The 17,837-nt window shown below is 37.2% G+C and overlaps 5 protein-coding genes and 1 non-coding gene across 8 annotated transcripts; 3 read left to right on the forward strand and 3 right to left on the reverse strand.

The window, feature by feature from the left end:
* Window positions 1-2,240, forward strand: LOC18590758. Of its 3 annotated transcripts, none has more exons than XM_007016468.2 (2): window positions 1-131; window positions 1,176-2,240. In XM_007016468.2, the coding sequence occupies exons 1-2, from the start codon at window positions 96-98 to the stop codon at window positions 2,082-2,084; spliced, it is 945 nt and encodes a 314-aa protein (XP_007016530.1). In that variant the 5' UTR covers window positions 1-95; the 3' UTR covers window positions 2,085-2,240. The 3 variants fall into 3 exon arrangements, with proteins under 3 accessions (XP_007016530.1, XP_007016531.2, XP_017981928.1); XM_007016469.2 differs by lacking the exon at window positions 1-131 and adding an exon at window positions 541-998; XM_018126439.1 differs by lacking the exon at window positions 1-131 and adding an exon at window positions 998-1,087.
* LOC18590759 (putative RING-H2 finger protein ATL53) lies at window positions 4,053-4,685 on the forward strand. Its single transcript, XM_007016472.2, has one exon. It carries the CDS (start codon window positions 4,053-4,055, stop codon window positions 4,683-4,685), a length of 633 nt encoding a protein of 210 aa, XP_007016534.2.
* On the reverse strand, window positions 5,106-5,176 carry TRNAG-GCC. The gene has a single exon. It is a non-coding gene; the product is annotated as a tRNA-Gly (tRNA).
* Window positions 5,802-7,943, reverse strand: LOC18590760 (60S ribosomal protein L23A). The gene is made up of 4 exons (XM_007016473.2): window positions 7,840-7,943; window positions 7,705-7,745; window positions 6,599-6,956; window positions 5,802-6,126 (listed from the first exon to the last, which is right to left on the reverse strand). Exons 2-4 carry the CDS (start codon window positions 7,715-7,717, stop codon window positions 6,042-6,044), a joined length of 456 nt encoding a protein of 151 aa, XP_007016535.1. The 5' UTR covers window positions 7,718-7,745; window positions 7,840-7,943; the 3' UTR covers window positions 5,802-6,041.
* Window positions 8,453-11,732, reverse strand: LOC18590761 (monofunctional riboflavin biosynthesis protein RIBA 3, chloroplastic). The gene is made up of 7 exons (XM_007016475.2): window positions 11,580-11,732; window positions 11,155-11,479; window positions 10,771-10,992; window positions 10,319-10,644; window positions 9,668-9,797; window positions 9,269-9,565; window positions 8,453-8,880 (listed from the first exon to the last, which is right to left on the reverse strand). Exons 1-7 carry the CDS (start codon window positions 11,633-11,635, stop codon window positions 8,614-8,616), a joined length of 1,623 nt encoding a protein of 540 aa, XP_007016537.2. The 5' UTR covers window positions 11,636-11,732; the 3' UTR covers window positions 8,453-8,613.
* LOC18590762 (UDP-galactose/UDP-glucose transporter 5B) lies at window positions 13,054-17,563 on the forward strand. The gene is made up of 11 exons (XM_018126496.1): window positions 13,054-13,583; window positions 14,307-14,420; window positions 14,679-14,771; window positions 14,932-14,997; window positions 15,295-15,393; window positions 15,749-15,828; window positions 16,176-16,288; window positions 16,396-16,484; window positions 16,677-16,763; window positions 16,863-16,931; window positions 17,006-17,563. Exons 1-11 carry the CDS (start codon window positions 13,470-13,472, stop codon window positions 17,120-17,122), a joined length of 1,041 nt encoding a protein of 346 aa, XP_017981985.1. The 5' UTR covers window positions 13,054-13,469; the 3' UTR covers window positions 17,123-17,563.

Raw genomic sequence — 17,837 nt, forward strand, 5'->3', positions numbered from 1 at the left:
AGAGACCTTGTGATAACTCCCACCCTCAGCATTTTTGGTTTTTCCTCCTTTTTTTTCTTTGCATTCATTATTTTTCCCTTCTAGGACCCCAGAAAATGGAAGAGTTGGGCTCCTTGGGGAATTTTCAAGAGGTGGGTCTTTTTTCTGTTTCTTCATTTTCTGCTTTTATCTCAGTGGTCTTTCTTTCTTGTTCACCTTGTGTGGGTCTTGTTTAATTTTGAGACATCAAGTCCATTTCATTCTGTCTTGTTCACTTTATCTCTTTTTTTTTCCCTTAAAGCTATCATATTGGTTTCTGTCATTCATATTTCAGGTGTTCAATCTCAAAGTTAATGGTTTTTCATGTTAGGCCGGTGCCTTTCTGTTTCTGTTCTCTTCTATGTTTTATTGCTATCCAAACTCTTTTTGAAAGGAGTAACGTTTCCGTCTTGAAATGAATAACTTTGAGTTGTCTGAATTCTGACATCTTTTCTTGTTTATAAGAAAAACATTACCACAATCAAATTTTCCTTTAAACAGCCCTGTTATGGTATATGCTACACCATTTTCTTTCTTCATTTTCTTTGTGGGGGTGTCCAAATGGAATTCTTGCAGCATATGGCATGTAGTGTAGTTTTTGGGTAAACATGTGCATTCGTTCTGTCCTGATATGAGCAAAACATGCATTGGTAGAAATTTGGAGTTACTACTTGTCGGTTTTGGTGGAAACTAGTGGTATTTCGTGGCATTAGGAAATGGGGTCTAATGTCTTCTCATGGATTTTTTTTTGGGGGGTTTCACAAGGGTTTAATGAAACATGATTTCAAAGTGAATCATGGTTTGACTGAAAGCACTTAGGATCCACATGGGCTAAGCAGTGATCACACTGTTTCTCCTAACTTTGAACTGGTTGTTGATCCACTTGGTTTGTTTGCTTTATGTTCATATCTTGTTAAATATCTATGCTTTTTCCAAAGACTAGTTTTGGTCTACATGTCCCCACTGAAGCTATAGGTTTGGTAAATGCAATTTTGCTGAAACCATAATGATTCAGTTTTAGTTCCATCTTTTTATGTTTTTGTCTTCATTTTCTGGTGCATGCTTTTAAGTGAGTGAGATGTTTTTTGATTTTGTTCTGTGCTTTGTTTTCATACTTGACGAAGTCTGATACTAACCCTTCTTTTCTGAATTAACAGATTTTTGATGAACTGAAATTGAAGCTTCAATACACTACAATTGAGCTCGAGTCTGTCAAAATGGAAGCAAGTGAGCAGATTTGGAAATACAGGGAGGAGGTAAAGCATTTGCTCAATCTTCTAAAGCTTGCGTACCAAGAAAGAGATGAAGCAAGAGATCAGCTGCAGAAACTACTTAACAAGTTATTGCCTTCCAGTCCAACTGAACTGCAACCCATCCTCCCTCATCCCCAATCTGAAAGTCCCCTTATGGTTGCAGCAAAAGCAAACTCAAGCATAACTGAATCTAACAGTTTATCAGACACATATAATCACCACTCACATGGCTCTTCCCAAGTGGATTCCTTCTTCGATGCGGTCACTTCACCAGAGTTCTCAAGCATTAACATGGCGGATTCGGGTAGCCTGGGGTTTGTGAATCAGCCCTTTGTTCAGGAGTATAACAATGGTTCTATGCCAACTGGGTTAGTCTCCTCAGGGGTGACCAAGATTGATCCTGCTACATCTGTAATTGATAATCTTGCGAAGGGGAAACCTTTGCCTCAAAAAGGAAAGCTCTTGCAGGCTGTTATGGAAGCAGGCCCTCTTCTTCAAACACTTCTTGTTGCCGGGCCCCTTCCTCGATGGAGAAACCCTCCTCCTATGCAGACTTTCAAAATCCCCCCTGTTTCCATCAAAGGTTGTGATTCTGAAAGAGCTAACCAAAAACCAGGGGCCAATCCGAATAGGACTATCGTTCAAAAACGATTGAACTCATCATCATATCCTGAGATGTCTCGTGGGTCACGTCAAATGTGTTCAGCAGCTATTTTGAATTTTGCAGGTTCTGCTTCTGCGTCAGGACTGTCGAGTGCTGGTGCTGGTGTTAGCACTCAAATCATAGCAGGAAAGCGCCAAAGGTCTCAATGAGTTAAAAGAAAAAACCAAAACAAGCTTTGCTTCATTTTTGTAAAGATTAAATTTGAGGGGTTTTATGGTGTAAATTGGATACGCTTTTTTGGGGTTTGAATTAAATGATATAGCATAGCTGCTTCAACACTTTTTTAACTTTGGTTTATTCTTGTATATCCTGATTTCACATTTCTTGTTCATTTTTTCCCTTTCTGTTGCATCAGAATTATGAAATAAATCAACTGCATAGTACAACCCTACATATACCTGAAAAATCTTCTCCTTCCAGAGATAGCTAAGCCATTAATTTGATGCTAGACTAAACTAAAATCTATTATGATTGGTAAAATGACAAAAAGATAGGCTAAAACAGTGAAGTTTTGCCAGTATGAAAGGTGCAGATTCATTCAAGAGAGCTCCAAAGACTGCAGATGTTCATGTTAAAAGTTAATTCTGTAAATTCTTTGGAGTACCAGGAGCAAGCATTTCGAATCAATCATCCCAGATGCAAAGAAAAAGCCGGTTGTTATATTTGAATCATCAAATTAAAAAAAAAAATGTTCACTATCCTCTTTGGTGAAATTTTATATGATAATTTGTTCATATTGCTGGTCTAAACAATTTTCAAGCCTTGTCTCCGGCTTTTCTTAACTTTGTGATCCTGATTGATTCTAGCAGGGATACAAAGAACAATGCTAATGCATTTGAAAAAAAACCAATTAGTGGTTAAGCCAGCTTAACTACTTAACTCGACAAAAATGGATGAACTAGGCCACAAGATGAAGCCAAAACAGATATGGAGAATAAGGAGATGGAAAATTGGGAGACTGGTCTCAGTGCAGTAGAAACTAATTGTCAATGAAAATGGAAAGAGGTTGGAATGGTAGTTGAGTTGGTGCAGCACCTTGTCTCCGGATGGTGGCCGAAGATTTTCTGATTGTTAGGCATGAGTGATGTAGACGCCTTCACTGTTTTACCACCACCACTTTCGGACTTGAATTGCAGCAAATAAGGGCAACTTTCCACCCTGCTCATCTAGGGCCTATTTAGACTCAGAAGTATACATTAAGAGGTAATGCTCCAAGATATCTCAGATAACGACACGACTTCATAACATGACTATATTTCTTTATTTTGCCTCGAGACTTGGAGCTTCTGATGTTCTCAGTAGAGTAACCAAAAAATGAAAAATGTTTGTAACTCTGCAACATTTGATATCGGCTGTTGCTTGTCAAAATTTGAAAGGGCCCATCCTGATTGGTTTGGTACTGGACTATAATCCATTGCAATTGGAAGTCAAACCCAGATGAGTAAAATGCCCATTGATGAGTTTTTTCTGTATGGCTCTCCTGAGAAAAAGAAAGCCAATTTAGAGCAAACTTCCTTGCCAAGCAAAGTTTTGGTTTTTAAGACCCCTGCAGTGTTGAAAAATGTGGTACCAAGGGAAGACATAATATAGCTTACCATAAATTATAAGGTAAGGTTACAGGAACATGTTAATCATAGTGGGTTTTTCTGTTTTTCATTTCTTTTATTATTTTTTCATTATTGAAACCTAGCAACTTCTATTACTTGAAAGAAATCAGAACTCGGGTGTATTCTTGCTATATAAGAAAAATATTGAAAGTTGCATGTGTGTTACAGAATGGAAGAATAAGCCAATATTTGGCAGCCAATGGAAGAAGTTATCCTTGATTTTGTCTCCAATCTTAAATGTCAGTATCTAACTAGCTGCTGCACTATTTGGCGGCCGATGGAATAAGGCATCTCAATATTATCACCAGTGCCTGTATGTCTTTACTCGCTCCTTTCTAGTTTTAAACGATTCCCCATTTCAGCATTCCACTGGGACCGATATTCCTAGAGGCTTTCTCAAGCAGGTTTCCGGAATTAGCCACCATAAATCCATCAAGTTAGCCTAATTCAAAGCCCTTTTTGCATACTTTGCATTTTCACATTTCATTTAACTGTATCTTTGATTATAGCATGCCTTCAACTCCTTTTCCAGCTCCATCTTCACCTGCACGACCTGGGCTGTGCAGTCCTTGGGTAATTGCCTCAATTGCTATCATTTGCATTATCTTCCTGGTGTTTAGGTATTACGGGGAACTAAAACGACTCTGCTGTGCTTTCACTGCTGCAACATACTCTAGAAACCAGGGTCAAAGGCGACTTCTAGATGACGGCGACTTTGATCCTCCTCCTTCACAGAACCAGAGCAATGCAATGGAATCTACCGTTATACACTCTCTTCCCATCTCCCAATACAAGAAGGAAAACAAAGAAGAACCACAGCCGAGCAACACTGATTGTGCAGTTTGCTTGGGTGAGTTTGAAGAAGGAGATTTGCTAAGACATCTACCAAATTGCACACATGCGTTCCACATTTCTTGCATTGACACTTGGTTTCAGTCACACTCAAGTTGCCCACTTTGCAGATCAAGTGTTTCTGAGCTACCAATAAGGCCAGAATGTTCTGTATCTATATCTATGTTCACAATGTTGGAGACCTTAAGCAGAGAAGATTTTTCGCAGGACAGGGCAGCACATTACCAAATGCTACGCTCTGAGGTCCTACGAAATTCAGCACTAAGGTATGAACCAACAGGTGGTCTATAACAATTTTGAGTAGAGAACACACATGGGAAGGAGTCGTCAGATAGCTTGGCTGGTAAAGAACATTGGAATTGTACCAAGAACTCGCCTTCCCAGGGCTAAATTAAGCTGCCAGAGTGCAATGAATCAACTTATAAGAGATAAGTTGACAGCAAAAAATCTCAAAACCAAGATAATTTAGTTCCTGTAGGATAAACGGATACCATTTCTGGCGAAAGGTATCTTCAATTTTTGTAGCAATACAAACAAAAAATGTGGGGTTGAATTTTTTGTAGTAAGTCCACATGAACGCTGCAGATTCTGCAATCCAAGCACAAAACATCAAATAACCAAATTTATGGACCTTCTAACTAGTTGAACTCTCCTAGTTAATGAGATGGGATCGAACGGTTCACGGTAGTCATGAAATTATTCAAAAAGAATTGCACCAGCCGGGAATCGAACCCGGGTCTGTACCGTGGCAGGGTACTATTCTACCACTAGACCACTGGTGCGGATTTATGCTAGCTGGGTGCACCTTTTTCATGCTCTTCGAATAATTCTGCCAATTGAAATGACATGTTGAGGGATCTTTCATGGGTGTCCTCTACTCAAGTTCTTGTTGATAGAAGATCATTTTCCCATTAAGAAAATTAGATACAACGCCCTTCACCATCTGTGATACTTGGGTTGAAAGCAGTCCTCAATCAGCGAGAAAGTGGCTACAAAAGATTCATGCAAACCTTAAGACCGCATCAAGAGGCAAAAGGTTATATATATATATATATATCTTGCACGTATAAACCTTAAGACCAACCTCCTGAAATGCCCAACTAATGCAAATATTCAAACTTAAATTCAAGCAACACGCCTCCAAAATGCAATCATGTTAAAGAGGTTTTTGCCTTAAAATCTTTTTAATTAGTTAGTGTCAGCTCGCTGCAACCATGAAACCATCACCACGACTGGTCGCCTTTGTTATTTTGAAGCTTGCCAATCAAACCAGAATACACATGAAAGACTGATTGATGCACCGTCACCGGGATCATAACTATTGCAGTGGCTTTGAACAAATTACTGCTGGGGGAATAAATTTCAAAATAAGTGTAATCCATCACCAGCTCTCAAGGAGATCATGTCAGAAGCAAATAGCTAACTTTCAAGCGCTGAACCATTTTCAATAAAATTTCGAAAACACGTAAATCAAAAATCACCTTTTGTTTTACGTTAAACCACAGAAGATTAACTGGCAGTAAACACAAGATTACAACTTTAACAGCTAAACTTAAATCTCCCTGCTCAAAGTCTCAAAAGAACTGTCTTTACTCTTTGCAATAAAACAAAAAATAAATGCTCAAAACAAGGTAGCCACCAACTATCTTAGATAACTCCAATTTTGTTTGCTACGTCCAAGGCATCATAATCAGGTGTCAACCTAACGTATGCCTTCTTTGTACCATCAGGCCTGTATCATCAGAAACACATACATTAAGTCCGCATAATATCATAAGCATAAAAGGAGGGTAGAAAAGAGGAATATATAGAAATGAATTGAATGCATAATCAATAAAACATTAAAACAAGGAGACAAAACATTCAAGAACACAAAGTAACCATATATACTGCTTTAGAATATTCAACACATTGTTCTAAAACAAATGGGACAGAGAATACCATATCAACACAAGGAACAAATAGTTAGAAATACAATAACATGCCTAACTAATGTCTTATTCTTTTAAAGTCCTCCACATGTAGCCTTTTAATAACAAAGGAGTTGTCCAAATGTATGTCACATATTTTGCCAGTTATCAACAAATAACCTACTGGTCTACAATCTCATGAAGAAATGATCATATCAAACAATACAACACCCTGAGCTATAAACTAAAAGCTAGTGGACAATATAATAGGTAACAAGCACAAATAAAGGTTACCTGATCAACGTGTTCACTTTCTTGGCCTGAATATCATACATCTTCTTGACAGCATCCTTTATCTTCTTCTTGTCTGCACGAATATCAACAATGAAAACCAAAGTGTTGTTGTCTTCGATCTTCTTCATCGCTGACTCAGTTGTGAGGGGAAACTTGAGAATCTGATAATGGTCAAGCTTGTTCCTTGGTGGAGCACTAATGCGTGGATACTTAGGGTTCCTATCCTTCTTCAAGGTCTTTGGCCTGTGGAATGTAACCTTTGTTCGGATCTTCTTGGCCTTCTTCTTAAAAGTTGCTCCAGATTTCACTGCTTTCGCAGCCTTCAAGGCCTGTGCCTTTGGATCTGCCTTCTTCTCAACTGCATAATATACAACAGTCGATTTAATAAATGAAAAGAAAAGCTATAAATGCCATTATTAGAATAAGTTATATCCTGGCCGAACATTATACTATGCAACTCCAATGCCATTGCAAAAACCATATCCTACAGAAATCACTTAAATAAATTCTAATGAACCCCTCTAATCAAATACTCAAATGTGGCAGCAGTTACTCATCCAACTGGATTCACAACACAGAGTAATACCAAAATAGGAATAAAATCAACAAACCACAATAACCCAAAGATACAATCCTATAAATATCGAAACAACAAAGCTAACAATGTCATCAGCAAGTTCACATAACTTCCAATGAAAACAGTTAAATCAGATATGAGAAAAATTTCCCAATCCAGCATTCAAAGTTCCATAGCTACGCAATGAACAGACAAATAAAAAGAACATAAGTTGTGCAATGAAAAGCTATGCCATTTAATTAATTATCTCCCTACAAGAACTAATCCAACAACCAGACAGACATAAGAAAAATATCAGAACTAGACTTAACAGTAGCACTAAGTTTACAAAAGCAAAAGAATGCCAGCAATCTCCAACCAGTAGAAAATAAAAATACAAATTTAAGCCCATTTCAACTCATTGCATCTATCAACAACCAAACAGAGATTAGATAAACAAATCACAGCTAGAACTAGTATTATAAAGAAAAACAAAAGAAATGGAAGCAAACTATGCAGTTGGAAATCAGTTAAAGCTCAATCCAAATACCTTTTGGAGCCATTGGTTGATGCCTCAAACCCTTCTAAACCCTAACCAGAAAAAAAAAGAATTACCGAAAATGAAGCTTAAAATCTTTTTAAAAACCGAAATGAGAAAGATAAAGAGAGAGAGACGGAAGGAAACCTGTCGATGGGGAAAAGCGGAGGAGCCGTTCTAGGGTTTGCTGGGAGAGGTGGAGAGGAAACTAGGGTTTATATACATAGGGTTTTCGAAATTACTTGTAGTGTCCAATGGGCTCTTGATGCGGGCCTGCTTATCCAATTAAAAACACTACAAATAACAGGCCTTGGTCCGTTTTATAAGGGCCAGATTAGGATACCGGGTCATTTAATTATTTATTTAAGAAAAATGAAAGTTTATTTTGAAGTTTTAATAATTAAAAATAAATAAATTATATCTATTTATGTTATTAAATTTTTATTATTTTTATTGCACTTAAATGATTTTTTTTTAATCTGAACTCACGTAACTTCAAAAAATTAACAACCGTTAGATTCAATATCAATTAATATTTTCTACCCACGTAATATATGATATGATTTTATAATGTAATCATGTTAATTCATTTCATGTCAATTGTCGTACAGATACATTTAACTGTCATGTGAACACGGTCATACGTTGCGTGCACGTAATATATCAATTATTATTTTAATTTTACGATTTTTTATTAAAAATACAAATTTTAAAAATTAAGAGAAAAAAAATCCGAAAGAAAAGTTTACTCAAGTATGTATATCAGTTTCAATTATTATCAATTGCCAGGTTGGTAAAATTTTATGTAGAACAAAAACAATAACTGCTTATGTATTGGCTTTGAAAATTTTTCTTTCTATGTCATGTGTTCCAAGTGAATTCTTTCTGCTTCTGGAGCAGAGCCAAGTTGGAACAAGTGTATCAGTCTGCCTTATACTCCCCCTCAGACGATTCTTTCTTATTTACAGTTGGTTTGGTGAATTCAGCCAATGGTCCTTGCAGATCAGAACCATAAATATGACCCATCTTGGTACGCTTTGTTTCCAAGTACCTCTTGTTTTCCTCTGTAATGGGTGTCAAGACCGGCACTCTTCCAATAACAGCCAAGCCATAACCCTTGAGACCAGTGAACTTGGCCGGGTTGTTAGTCATCAGGCGCATGGTCTGAATGCCTATGTCTCTCAGAATCTGCTGTCATCGAAAGTTGAAGAAGTTAAACGTTGTTGAAGTCTAGTGGTTAGATTACAAATAGGAACATTATCAGAATGGAATGATGCAGAAAACTACTTTGACAAGGAAACTTATGGACAGTAATTTTTAGTAGGTAGATTCTGAAAATGGTTCAAAATAAAGCACTCTGAAACCATCATTTACACCTTATGATGAAGCATGATTGCTATATATTAGTCAATATGGAGGTTAAATCAACCAGGGTCTAAGAAGTTGAAGGAGATGCATGAGGGAAAATGGTCTGTCTGATTTTTTCTGCTAAATACATGGCAACTTGTCTATCCCCATTGTTTGAAACTGAGTTCTTCTATTGATGATTGAGGGGGAAGGGGGATAAATGGCTGACCTGGGCACCAATACCATATTCACGAGCATCCACAGCTAAACCAAGTTCAATGTTGGCTTGAACTGTGTCATGGCCCTGATCTTGCAAATTATAGGCCCGGAGTTTGTGACCAAGGCCAATCCCTCTCCCTTCGTGACCTCGAAGGTAAACCACAACTCCTCTACCAGCTTGTTCGATTATCTGCATTGCCAAATCCAACTGGTTGCCACAATCACATCTTGCTGATCCAAAAATATCGCCTGTTAAACATTCTGAATGAACTCTTACAAGAACATCTTGTCCATTCCCTATGTCTCCCTATTTGAGGTTTGAAAAGAGAAATCAGCTTGGCAGACGTCTTTGGACAGTGTGAAGTTAATAGAAAACAACTGAACCTTGTTTTACAAGGAGCAGTTTTACCTTAACAACAGCTATATGTTCTGTTCCGTCTAACTTTGATCGATAGCAGTAAGCCTGAAATAGACCCCATTTCGTAGGCAGACGTGAAATGGCAGTTCTTTCAACCAACTTTTCCCTCTTTCTCTGGTACCTTCGTAATAACAGGCCACACTTAGTGCAACTTGAGAAGACAATGGCAAGACGACAGGCATAAAATGTCCATAGATAAAACTTTAATTTAAATATATGGAGAAAACCAAAGCAAAGGTTCAATAATGAATTGACAAGCCGAAAGAATTTGAACTGGCAAATATATTGACATAGAATATCTAAACAGTTTTTGGTAAACTTTATGCTATATATGTTTATTTGTTTACTTGATAAAATTGTATTTGAACTAACAAGTACAAACAGGAATGGGCGATTCTGTAGGATAGAATGTTGTGTAAGTCATATACTCATATATTACAAGAATATTTCTTTACAGATGACTCACTCATAGCTTTCCATGAGTGATTAGAGACATTTCTGGCAATGTCAGTGCATCAAGGGTGAATAAACAATGTCACTGAATTCCCAATTAAACCCATGGAGAGAGCCTATGTAGTTGAAACTGAAACTGCAAGTTTAACACCGACATTGTTAAAACCAAGTTCCATTCTCATTGCTTACCTGATCAGATCAGTTATCGAGATAAGTGGTATGCTGTGCTCCAAAGCCAACTTTTGCAGAAAGGGCAAAGACGCTATAGAACCGTCCTCTGGATCAACAACGGTCGAAAGAACAGAAACCGGCTGCAAACCAGTGAGCATGATCAGATCCACAGAAGCCTCAGTATGACCAGCTCTCCTTAAAACCCCACCATTCCTATACTTGAGAGGAAATATATGACCTGGCCTTCTGAAGTCATCAGGCTTTGACTCTGGAGAAGACAGAGCAAGAACAGTCTTTGCCCTATCTGAAGCCGACACTCCTGTTGATGTACCGGTTTTTGCATCCTAACAAAACATATGAAGTTACCGGAACACCTCGAATTAAATTATTATGACAAGCTTCAAATCTTAGTATGCAACAAGTTAATTCAGCGCTTACAATTTAACAATCTTAAGGCTTGCAAAACATACCACTGTGACTGTGAAAGTTGGGGCAGAAGAATCTTCATCTTCACTTTCTGGTGACATGAGAGGAAGCTTCAGCCTTTCAAGATCCTCCTCTTTCATACCTACAGAAACAATGCCTGAACCATGCTTAACCATAAAGCCCATCTGCTCTGGAGTTGCATGAGAAGCTGCCATTATGAGGTTTCCTTCGACATCCTCATTCTCATCATCTACAACAATCACAAACTAAGAAAATAATGCAGTGATGATTGTCAACACTAGTCATGTTGTACATAAAACAGTTCTATAAAAATTGGATCAAAGTAATCCATTCAATTCACATTGAAGAATTTTAATGCTGATCCAAAAGATGCAAAAGGATTAAATAGAGTGACAGTGAGTCCTAACCTTTCCTTGGCGTAATGTATTTAATGCCTGCTCAATGGAAGCGAATCCCTTCGAAGGGCAGTCAGGATCGCCCTCAGCATCACTAACGAAAAAATCAATGGTTTCAGGGGTAATTTCAGCATCCACTGTTCCAAATGGTGCTGAAGCTGACTCATCAAGTGCACCCAACAAGGATCCATTTTCAGCCCCGTTCAAGGAGTTGTCATCAAACAGGTTTCCAGCTCCAATCTCAGATACCCCTAGAGCACAGCAACTAGAATTCAACCATCTTTTTCTGTATAGCCTGATTTCTACTCCACGAGGGATACCAAAACACCTAGGAAATCTGTAACAGCACCATCATTCCATCACAAAATTCAATATGGACACAACAAAATAGATCATAGTTCACATGTGACATGTATTATTGAGATATATACATATACCTTGGGTTTAGGAAGATATGAGGGAACAAAGGGTGAGGAAACAAAGCACATTCCATGGAATGAAAGCTTCTGGGGAAAAAAAAGGGATTTGAGATAGTAGAATCTCTTCTACTTGCTTTGTCAGTGTTTTTCTTGGTCCATAATTTGCATATAACGTGCCATGGAAAGAAAAAAAGCCCACCTCTAGTTGTGGATGGTATTTCACTTGTAGCCATCCACATGATATTAATCAAAATGACATGAATGCCCTTCCAACATGACAGCATCTGGCTGGAACCAAATTCAAGCCGAACTGTCTCTTTCTTACCCCATCCAAACAGAGTAATGAGCCAAAACAATGTTCTAATCTCCTCAGCCTAACCAATCCTTTTAGTCTTGAACTTATATTCTTCTGTCACATAGTGGAGAAATCACAAAAGGGATAAACAGAATTCTTTCTAAAAGGTTAAAAGGGTGCCCCGGAGGTTTCCCCACTTTGTTTCTCCAACGACTGGATAGTGGATACTTTTGCCATCAAAAAAAGTTTGACCATGGTTGGTTGCGACTTGTCTAAAGGACTTCAAAATTACCAGTAATTTGACAATATTTATTGCTCCTCTGTCTGTGGCGTTTTCTTTTGCATCGCAACCGGCAAAAATTTGTTCTGTTGAACATAAAACGCAAAACACAAAAGTGGAGTACATTTCAAGCTAGCCAAAGACTAAAACGCCCTGCTTTGCCTTCTTTTTCCCGACAGAGATATATTAGTAACAGTTCTTTAGATTTTGACCCTTTAAGCCCGTCAAAAGGGCATTCTTCTTTGCAATAAACGTTACATGAAGCCAAATTATTGCAGCAGCAGTCTGATTTCTTTGTTTCTACTAGTAATTGCTGTAGGAACCCGACATTGTCACACACTTCTGTGGGATGCCCCTTCCCGGTTTGTTTTTTGGAGCTCGAATTGTCTAATCATTTTTCTTTTCTTTGGGGACCTTAACCTGATCTTGACATAAGTCAGGTTGTTCTCAGTCCTTTGTTTCAATGGTTTGCCATTTGACAGTGGCTCCATCTTATGGTAAATTTGGCAGGAAAAACCCACAAAGAAAAGATTGGGCATTTGCCTTATTTCCCCCCCTGCTCAAAAGTTGTTTCAAGGTCCTTTCATTTGAGCTTGAAGTTCATGAAAGTTACTTGAATTTCACATCGAGTAATCTAAATTGATTAATGAAGAAATCCCATTGATCTTAAGCAATCTTAAGTATGGAAAATTATGGTCACGTGAGTTTGATATTGAGACCTGAAAGCAGCAGAGTTTGACAAATAACCCGTGAAACCATAGCCAGTCTCCATAAGGAATTGACCTTTAGGGTCATCTTCATTTAAAGTTTGAAGCTGTAGTTTCTCCAGGCCATAAATAGCCATCAAACCAAATTGAGTTGACTCATTCTCTCCGTTCTTGACCCAGAAAAATAAAATAAAAAAATAAATAAACAGACGGTAGAATCTCACGCGCTCGCTCTTCTTGCGTTAAAGCCCATTTCTCGGCGACTGACGTGGCAAACCCTTTTAAACCCTCTCGACCGCCCGACCGTACAATCCATTCAAAAAGCCAAAAGCTTTTATGGCCCAAGGAGAGAGACGGCAGCTGGAACTCGCCGGCTTAAAACGACGCTAACTCTGATCTCCCCAAAGCTTAAAAACGACAACTTTTTGTTTTCTCAGTCCCAAGCTTCCGCTTCTTCCTCTTCTTTTTAAAGACCCTCCCTTCCACCACGTATCCCGGCGAAAAAATGTCCTCTCTTTGATCCCCTTCCGTACATCGATTTTCTCTTCGCCTTCCAAAGCTTTTTTTATTTTGAAAAAAATAATTTTTATTAAATTAAATTGGTTTGATTTAGTGCTGAATGGGCCATGGCCGAACAATTGCCGACGACGAATGGGGTGAAGGAGAACAACAAACTATGGAAAGGGATTTTTGCTGTCAGTGGAATCATGATTACTCTTGTTATTTATGGAATTTTACAGGTTCGTCTTTTCTAATTTTTCTTTTTAAAATTTCGTCTCTATTTCTTTATTTTTGGATTCTTGTCTTTATATTCATAGGATTTCTGTTGTTATTTTTTAGTTGCATCATTTGTATTTAAAAAGAATTTCAAAAGATTGAAATGTTGGGTTTATTTTGTAATTTCTATGTCTGTTTTCAATGTAAACTGCTTATATAAAGAAAGTTTTGATTTTAATATCTTTATCTAAAGCTTCTAGAACGATTGATTTAGTAAAATATGCAAGCCCAAATCTTTATTTGTAATAAGTTCTGATGGAGGATTTTAATACCTTTTTGGTTGGAAACTTGGAATATGCAAAAGAAAAAATGTAAAGAGGGAATTTTAACTGTGGTGATGGATATATCACAATGATTCTTATATTTTTCATCATAATCTAGGAAGATGTAAGTTCATTTTCTTATTTTGATAAGTAAGTCCATGCTAGAATTGAAGATTGGAGTATTAATTCCAGCTCCAAGCAGGTTGATCTTTCTTGTTAAAGGGGTGTCGAAAACAGAAACTAAGAAATGTAGACAATGGCAGTTATGTCAATAATGTCTTACTTCGTTAATATTGCAGAAACATGGTTATATATTAACAGCAGCATGATCATGTTTAGTGCATATCGTTATCATCTATAAAACGGTAGTGTTGCCTGTGTTCTTTTGTTCCAAGGTCTTAATTGACGTTAACTTTCATGCAGGAAAAGATCATGAGAGTTCCATATGGGGTGAACAAGGAATATTTTAAGTACTCACTGTTTCTTGTTTTCTGCAACCGCATCACAACATCAGCTGTCTCTGCTGGTTCTTTACTGGTATGTAACTGTTATTGACAAGTTGCTGCATATGTATTTACTACTGTTGTATTTTTTTATTTGTGATTGGCATTAAGGGGAGAAAGAAAAGGTTTATAGAGATCATAAGAGGGTCACACACTCTGCATCTGAAATTTTGGCTTAATGTTAAGAGTGGCATGCCTTGTGACCGTACAGTAAAGCTACAAGATGAATCTCACACAGAAGATGGCAAGATGTGCTGATATATTTTCATTTGCTTTTATTTTCTCTTTCTAGGCAAGTAGGAAAGCCTTGGATCCTGTTGCTCCAGTCTATAAGTACTGCCTCATATCAGTATCAAACATCCTAACCACAACATGTCAGTATGAGGTAAAGCGTTCTTCTTATATCAGCATTATTATGATGATGTTGCTCTCCACAAAAACTCTAATCTGCAGACAGTATTTTTTATTGAACATATATTTGCTTTAATAAGCACCTCTAGATGCAGTTATGGTATAATTTTAATGACAACACTTGCGTGTTCTAGGCCCTCAAGTATGTCAGCTTTCCAGTTCAGACTCTTGCTAAGTGTGCCAAAATGATACCTGTTATGGTAAGTTAGTTTTGCATGCCTAATTATGAAGGTTTATGCATACAATTTATCCAAATGGTTGTGTAAGTTTTTGGGCTAAAAGTCATTGCAAACATCCTTGCTTCCTAATTTTATGTTGTATGTCTTATATCCTTCCATGAAATATGATGTTGCTCATTGTCTGAGGATGATTTTTTCAATTTCATCCAATGGATGCTTAATGCTAGTTCATCCCTTTCCCCCCTGCCCCCATATTTCTTATTATCACTTTCAAGTGGCAAAGTTTTCTGACTTCTTTTCTACTTTTGTTTCATACAGATTTGGGGTACTTTCATCATGCAGAAGACATATAAGGGTTTTGACTATTTGGTGGCTTTTCTGGTGACCCTAGGTTGTTCAATATTTATACTATTTCCGGTAAAATTCTGGTCTTTGTCTGCATCACTAATTCCGATTTCATTATTTTCCTTGTGGTCATTTATGCCTTGGATGCTTTGATGATTCTCAGCATGTCTTCATTTCCATGTACATGATTTGTTTGGTTTATATAAGAGCTTTATTGGTGGATGGAAGGAGAATAGATATATAAAATCGTGAGGCATTGAACCATGGTATTATAAATAGATATTGGTTTAGCTGCTTTATCTGATGGTTGCTGTAATACATGATTCATTCTATACATGATGGTTTCTTGTTATTTTTAGTGCAGATTAGCTGCTTTAGATTGTGCTATAACTCTAATATTTTTAAACTAATTCTGCTTTCACCGTAGGCAGGAACTGACATTAGTCCTTACAGCAAAGGAAGAGAAAATACTGTTTGGGGCGTTTCCCTGATGCTCGGTTATCTTGGGTATCAATCTGAAACTTATTCCTCTCACCATAAAGGATATTTTGTATTTGTTCATCCTTTCTGTAATTGGATATTCAAAATATAAAATCATGTAAGTACAATGGTAGGTCTAAACTCTCAATTGCTTATTAATTGATGATATCCGTTATTGTTCAAAAAAAAAAATCGATGATATCTGTAACATTGATTTGACTTATATTAGTCAATAATGGCTCCTTCATACAAGGCTACTTTCGACTGAAGTATTTCTTTAGTCTCAATCCAACTAGCATTGCAATTCTGAATGCTTTCAGCTTTCAGGGGAAAAGGTTTTTGATGCATTAGATGCTTATTTCTTTGTTTCATAGGTTTGATGGCTTTACAAGCACATTCCAAGATAAATTATTCAAAGGCTATGATATGGAAATACACAATCAAATATTCTACACAACATTGTGTTCTTGTGTTCTCAGCTTGACAGGTAAAATTCCTTCTCATACTCTATTTTCGGAAGGATCCTCTGTTTTACCTTTAGGTTTGGTTTGTTTGCTTTTGCTGATTGTGTAAACTTTTTTCTGTTTGGTTTAGGTCTTATATTACAGGGACATTTGCTTCCAGCTATAGATTTTGTTTATCGTCACAATGATTGTTTCTTTGATATTGCATTACTTTCCACTGTAAGTGATATTTTGCTGTCCTGTTGTAAGTTTAATAGCCTCAAACAGACAATGGAATCTGCAGTTGTGCTCTTCGGTTTTTTTTTTTTTTTAATTTAGTTTTGAGTCCTATATGTCAAGTGTTATTTTCTCCATCTTATAGAGAAACACATAATGTGGGACTCTGAATTTGTAAGGGATTATTTCTTATAGGTAGCAACAGCCAGTCAATTCTTCATTTCTTACACAATTCGTACATTTGGCGCCCTCACATTTGCTGCCATAATGACCACGAGACAGGTATAGTCAAAGTTTCTACAACAAGTTTAATCTTTCATTTCCACCTAAAGCTACATTTTTTATTAATGGTGATTCCTCCGATTCTGTTTGTTGTTCAAGCTGGCGAGCATCATGCTGTCATGTGTGTGGTTTGTCCATCCCCTTAGTTGGGAACAGTGGATTGGGGCGGTAAGTCTTCACTGCAATTGTTCAACATCTTGTTGATTTCCAAAGCCTGATGATATATCTGATTCCTTGATCAGGTCATTGTCTTTGGCTCCTTGTATGCGAAAAGCTTCTTGAAAAAAGCATCACCAAAGCCCCCTCCTCCGCCACGAACACTGAATGGAGCTTCTAGTCCTTTGAAAGGGAACCCCTGATATCTACAGGTCAAATTTTGCACCAGTTGCTGCATCTAATTTCATTGTGATAAAGAGTTTGTCTGTGTTAAAGCTGCATAATACGAAGCTTGTCAGCAAAGACTCAGGGTCGAACAATTTCATGAAATCCAAGCAGCACCTGAGCTGCAGCTTCATAGCTGATGGAATTGAAATTTTGGAAAAACAAAAAAATTAAAATAGTGACACTACATTCTTCTGCAGGGATATGAATGATGAACAACACGTCAACTAAAGTACAGAAATGCTCTTTGTCCATCCTGCACCCTTTTCTTTTCTTCTGTGTTTTGTTTTACTAAAAGGAATTAGATGTATATGCAACTGCTCAAGCATATGATTGTAGGTCTTTCTGTCCAAATTTGAAATAGAAAAAGAATTGAAGAAAATTATTAAAGTGGATTGATTTGGTCAGGTTGCCTTTCATTGAAGTCTCTTAATTTGCATTATATCCAATTCAAGTTTGAACAAAGGGGGAGGGAAGAAAAGGCCAAAAGAAGAGTAATGAAGTTCATCATTTTAGTTGGTTGAAAAGTCATAATACAATGTTATGAACAATTTGTTCTTAATTTATTGCCTCTCTTTTGAACTCTTTTATACACAAATTCCCACCCAACTTATAGATCAAATATGAAATTAGAAAAACATAACGTCAATTCTAAATGATATGAATTCCATTTTCACTTGTTTCTAAAGCTAT

Source organism: Theobroma cacao, chromosome 9, assembly GCF_000208745.1.
Source record: "Theobroma cacao cultivar B97-61/B2 chromosome 9, Criollo_cocoa_genome_V2, whole genome shotgun sequence".
Taxonomy (NCBI): domain Eukaryota; kingdom Viridiplantae; phylum Streptophyta; class Magnoliopsida; order Malvales; family Malvaceae; genus Theobroma; species Theobroma cacao.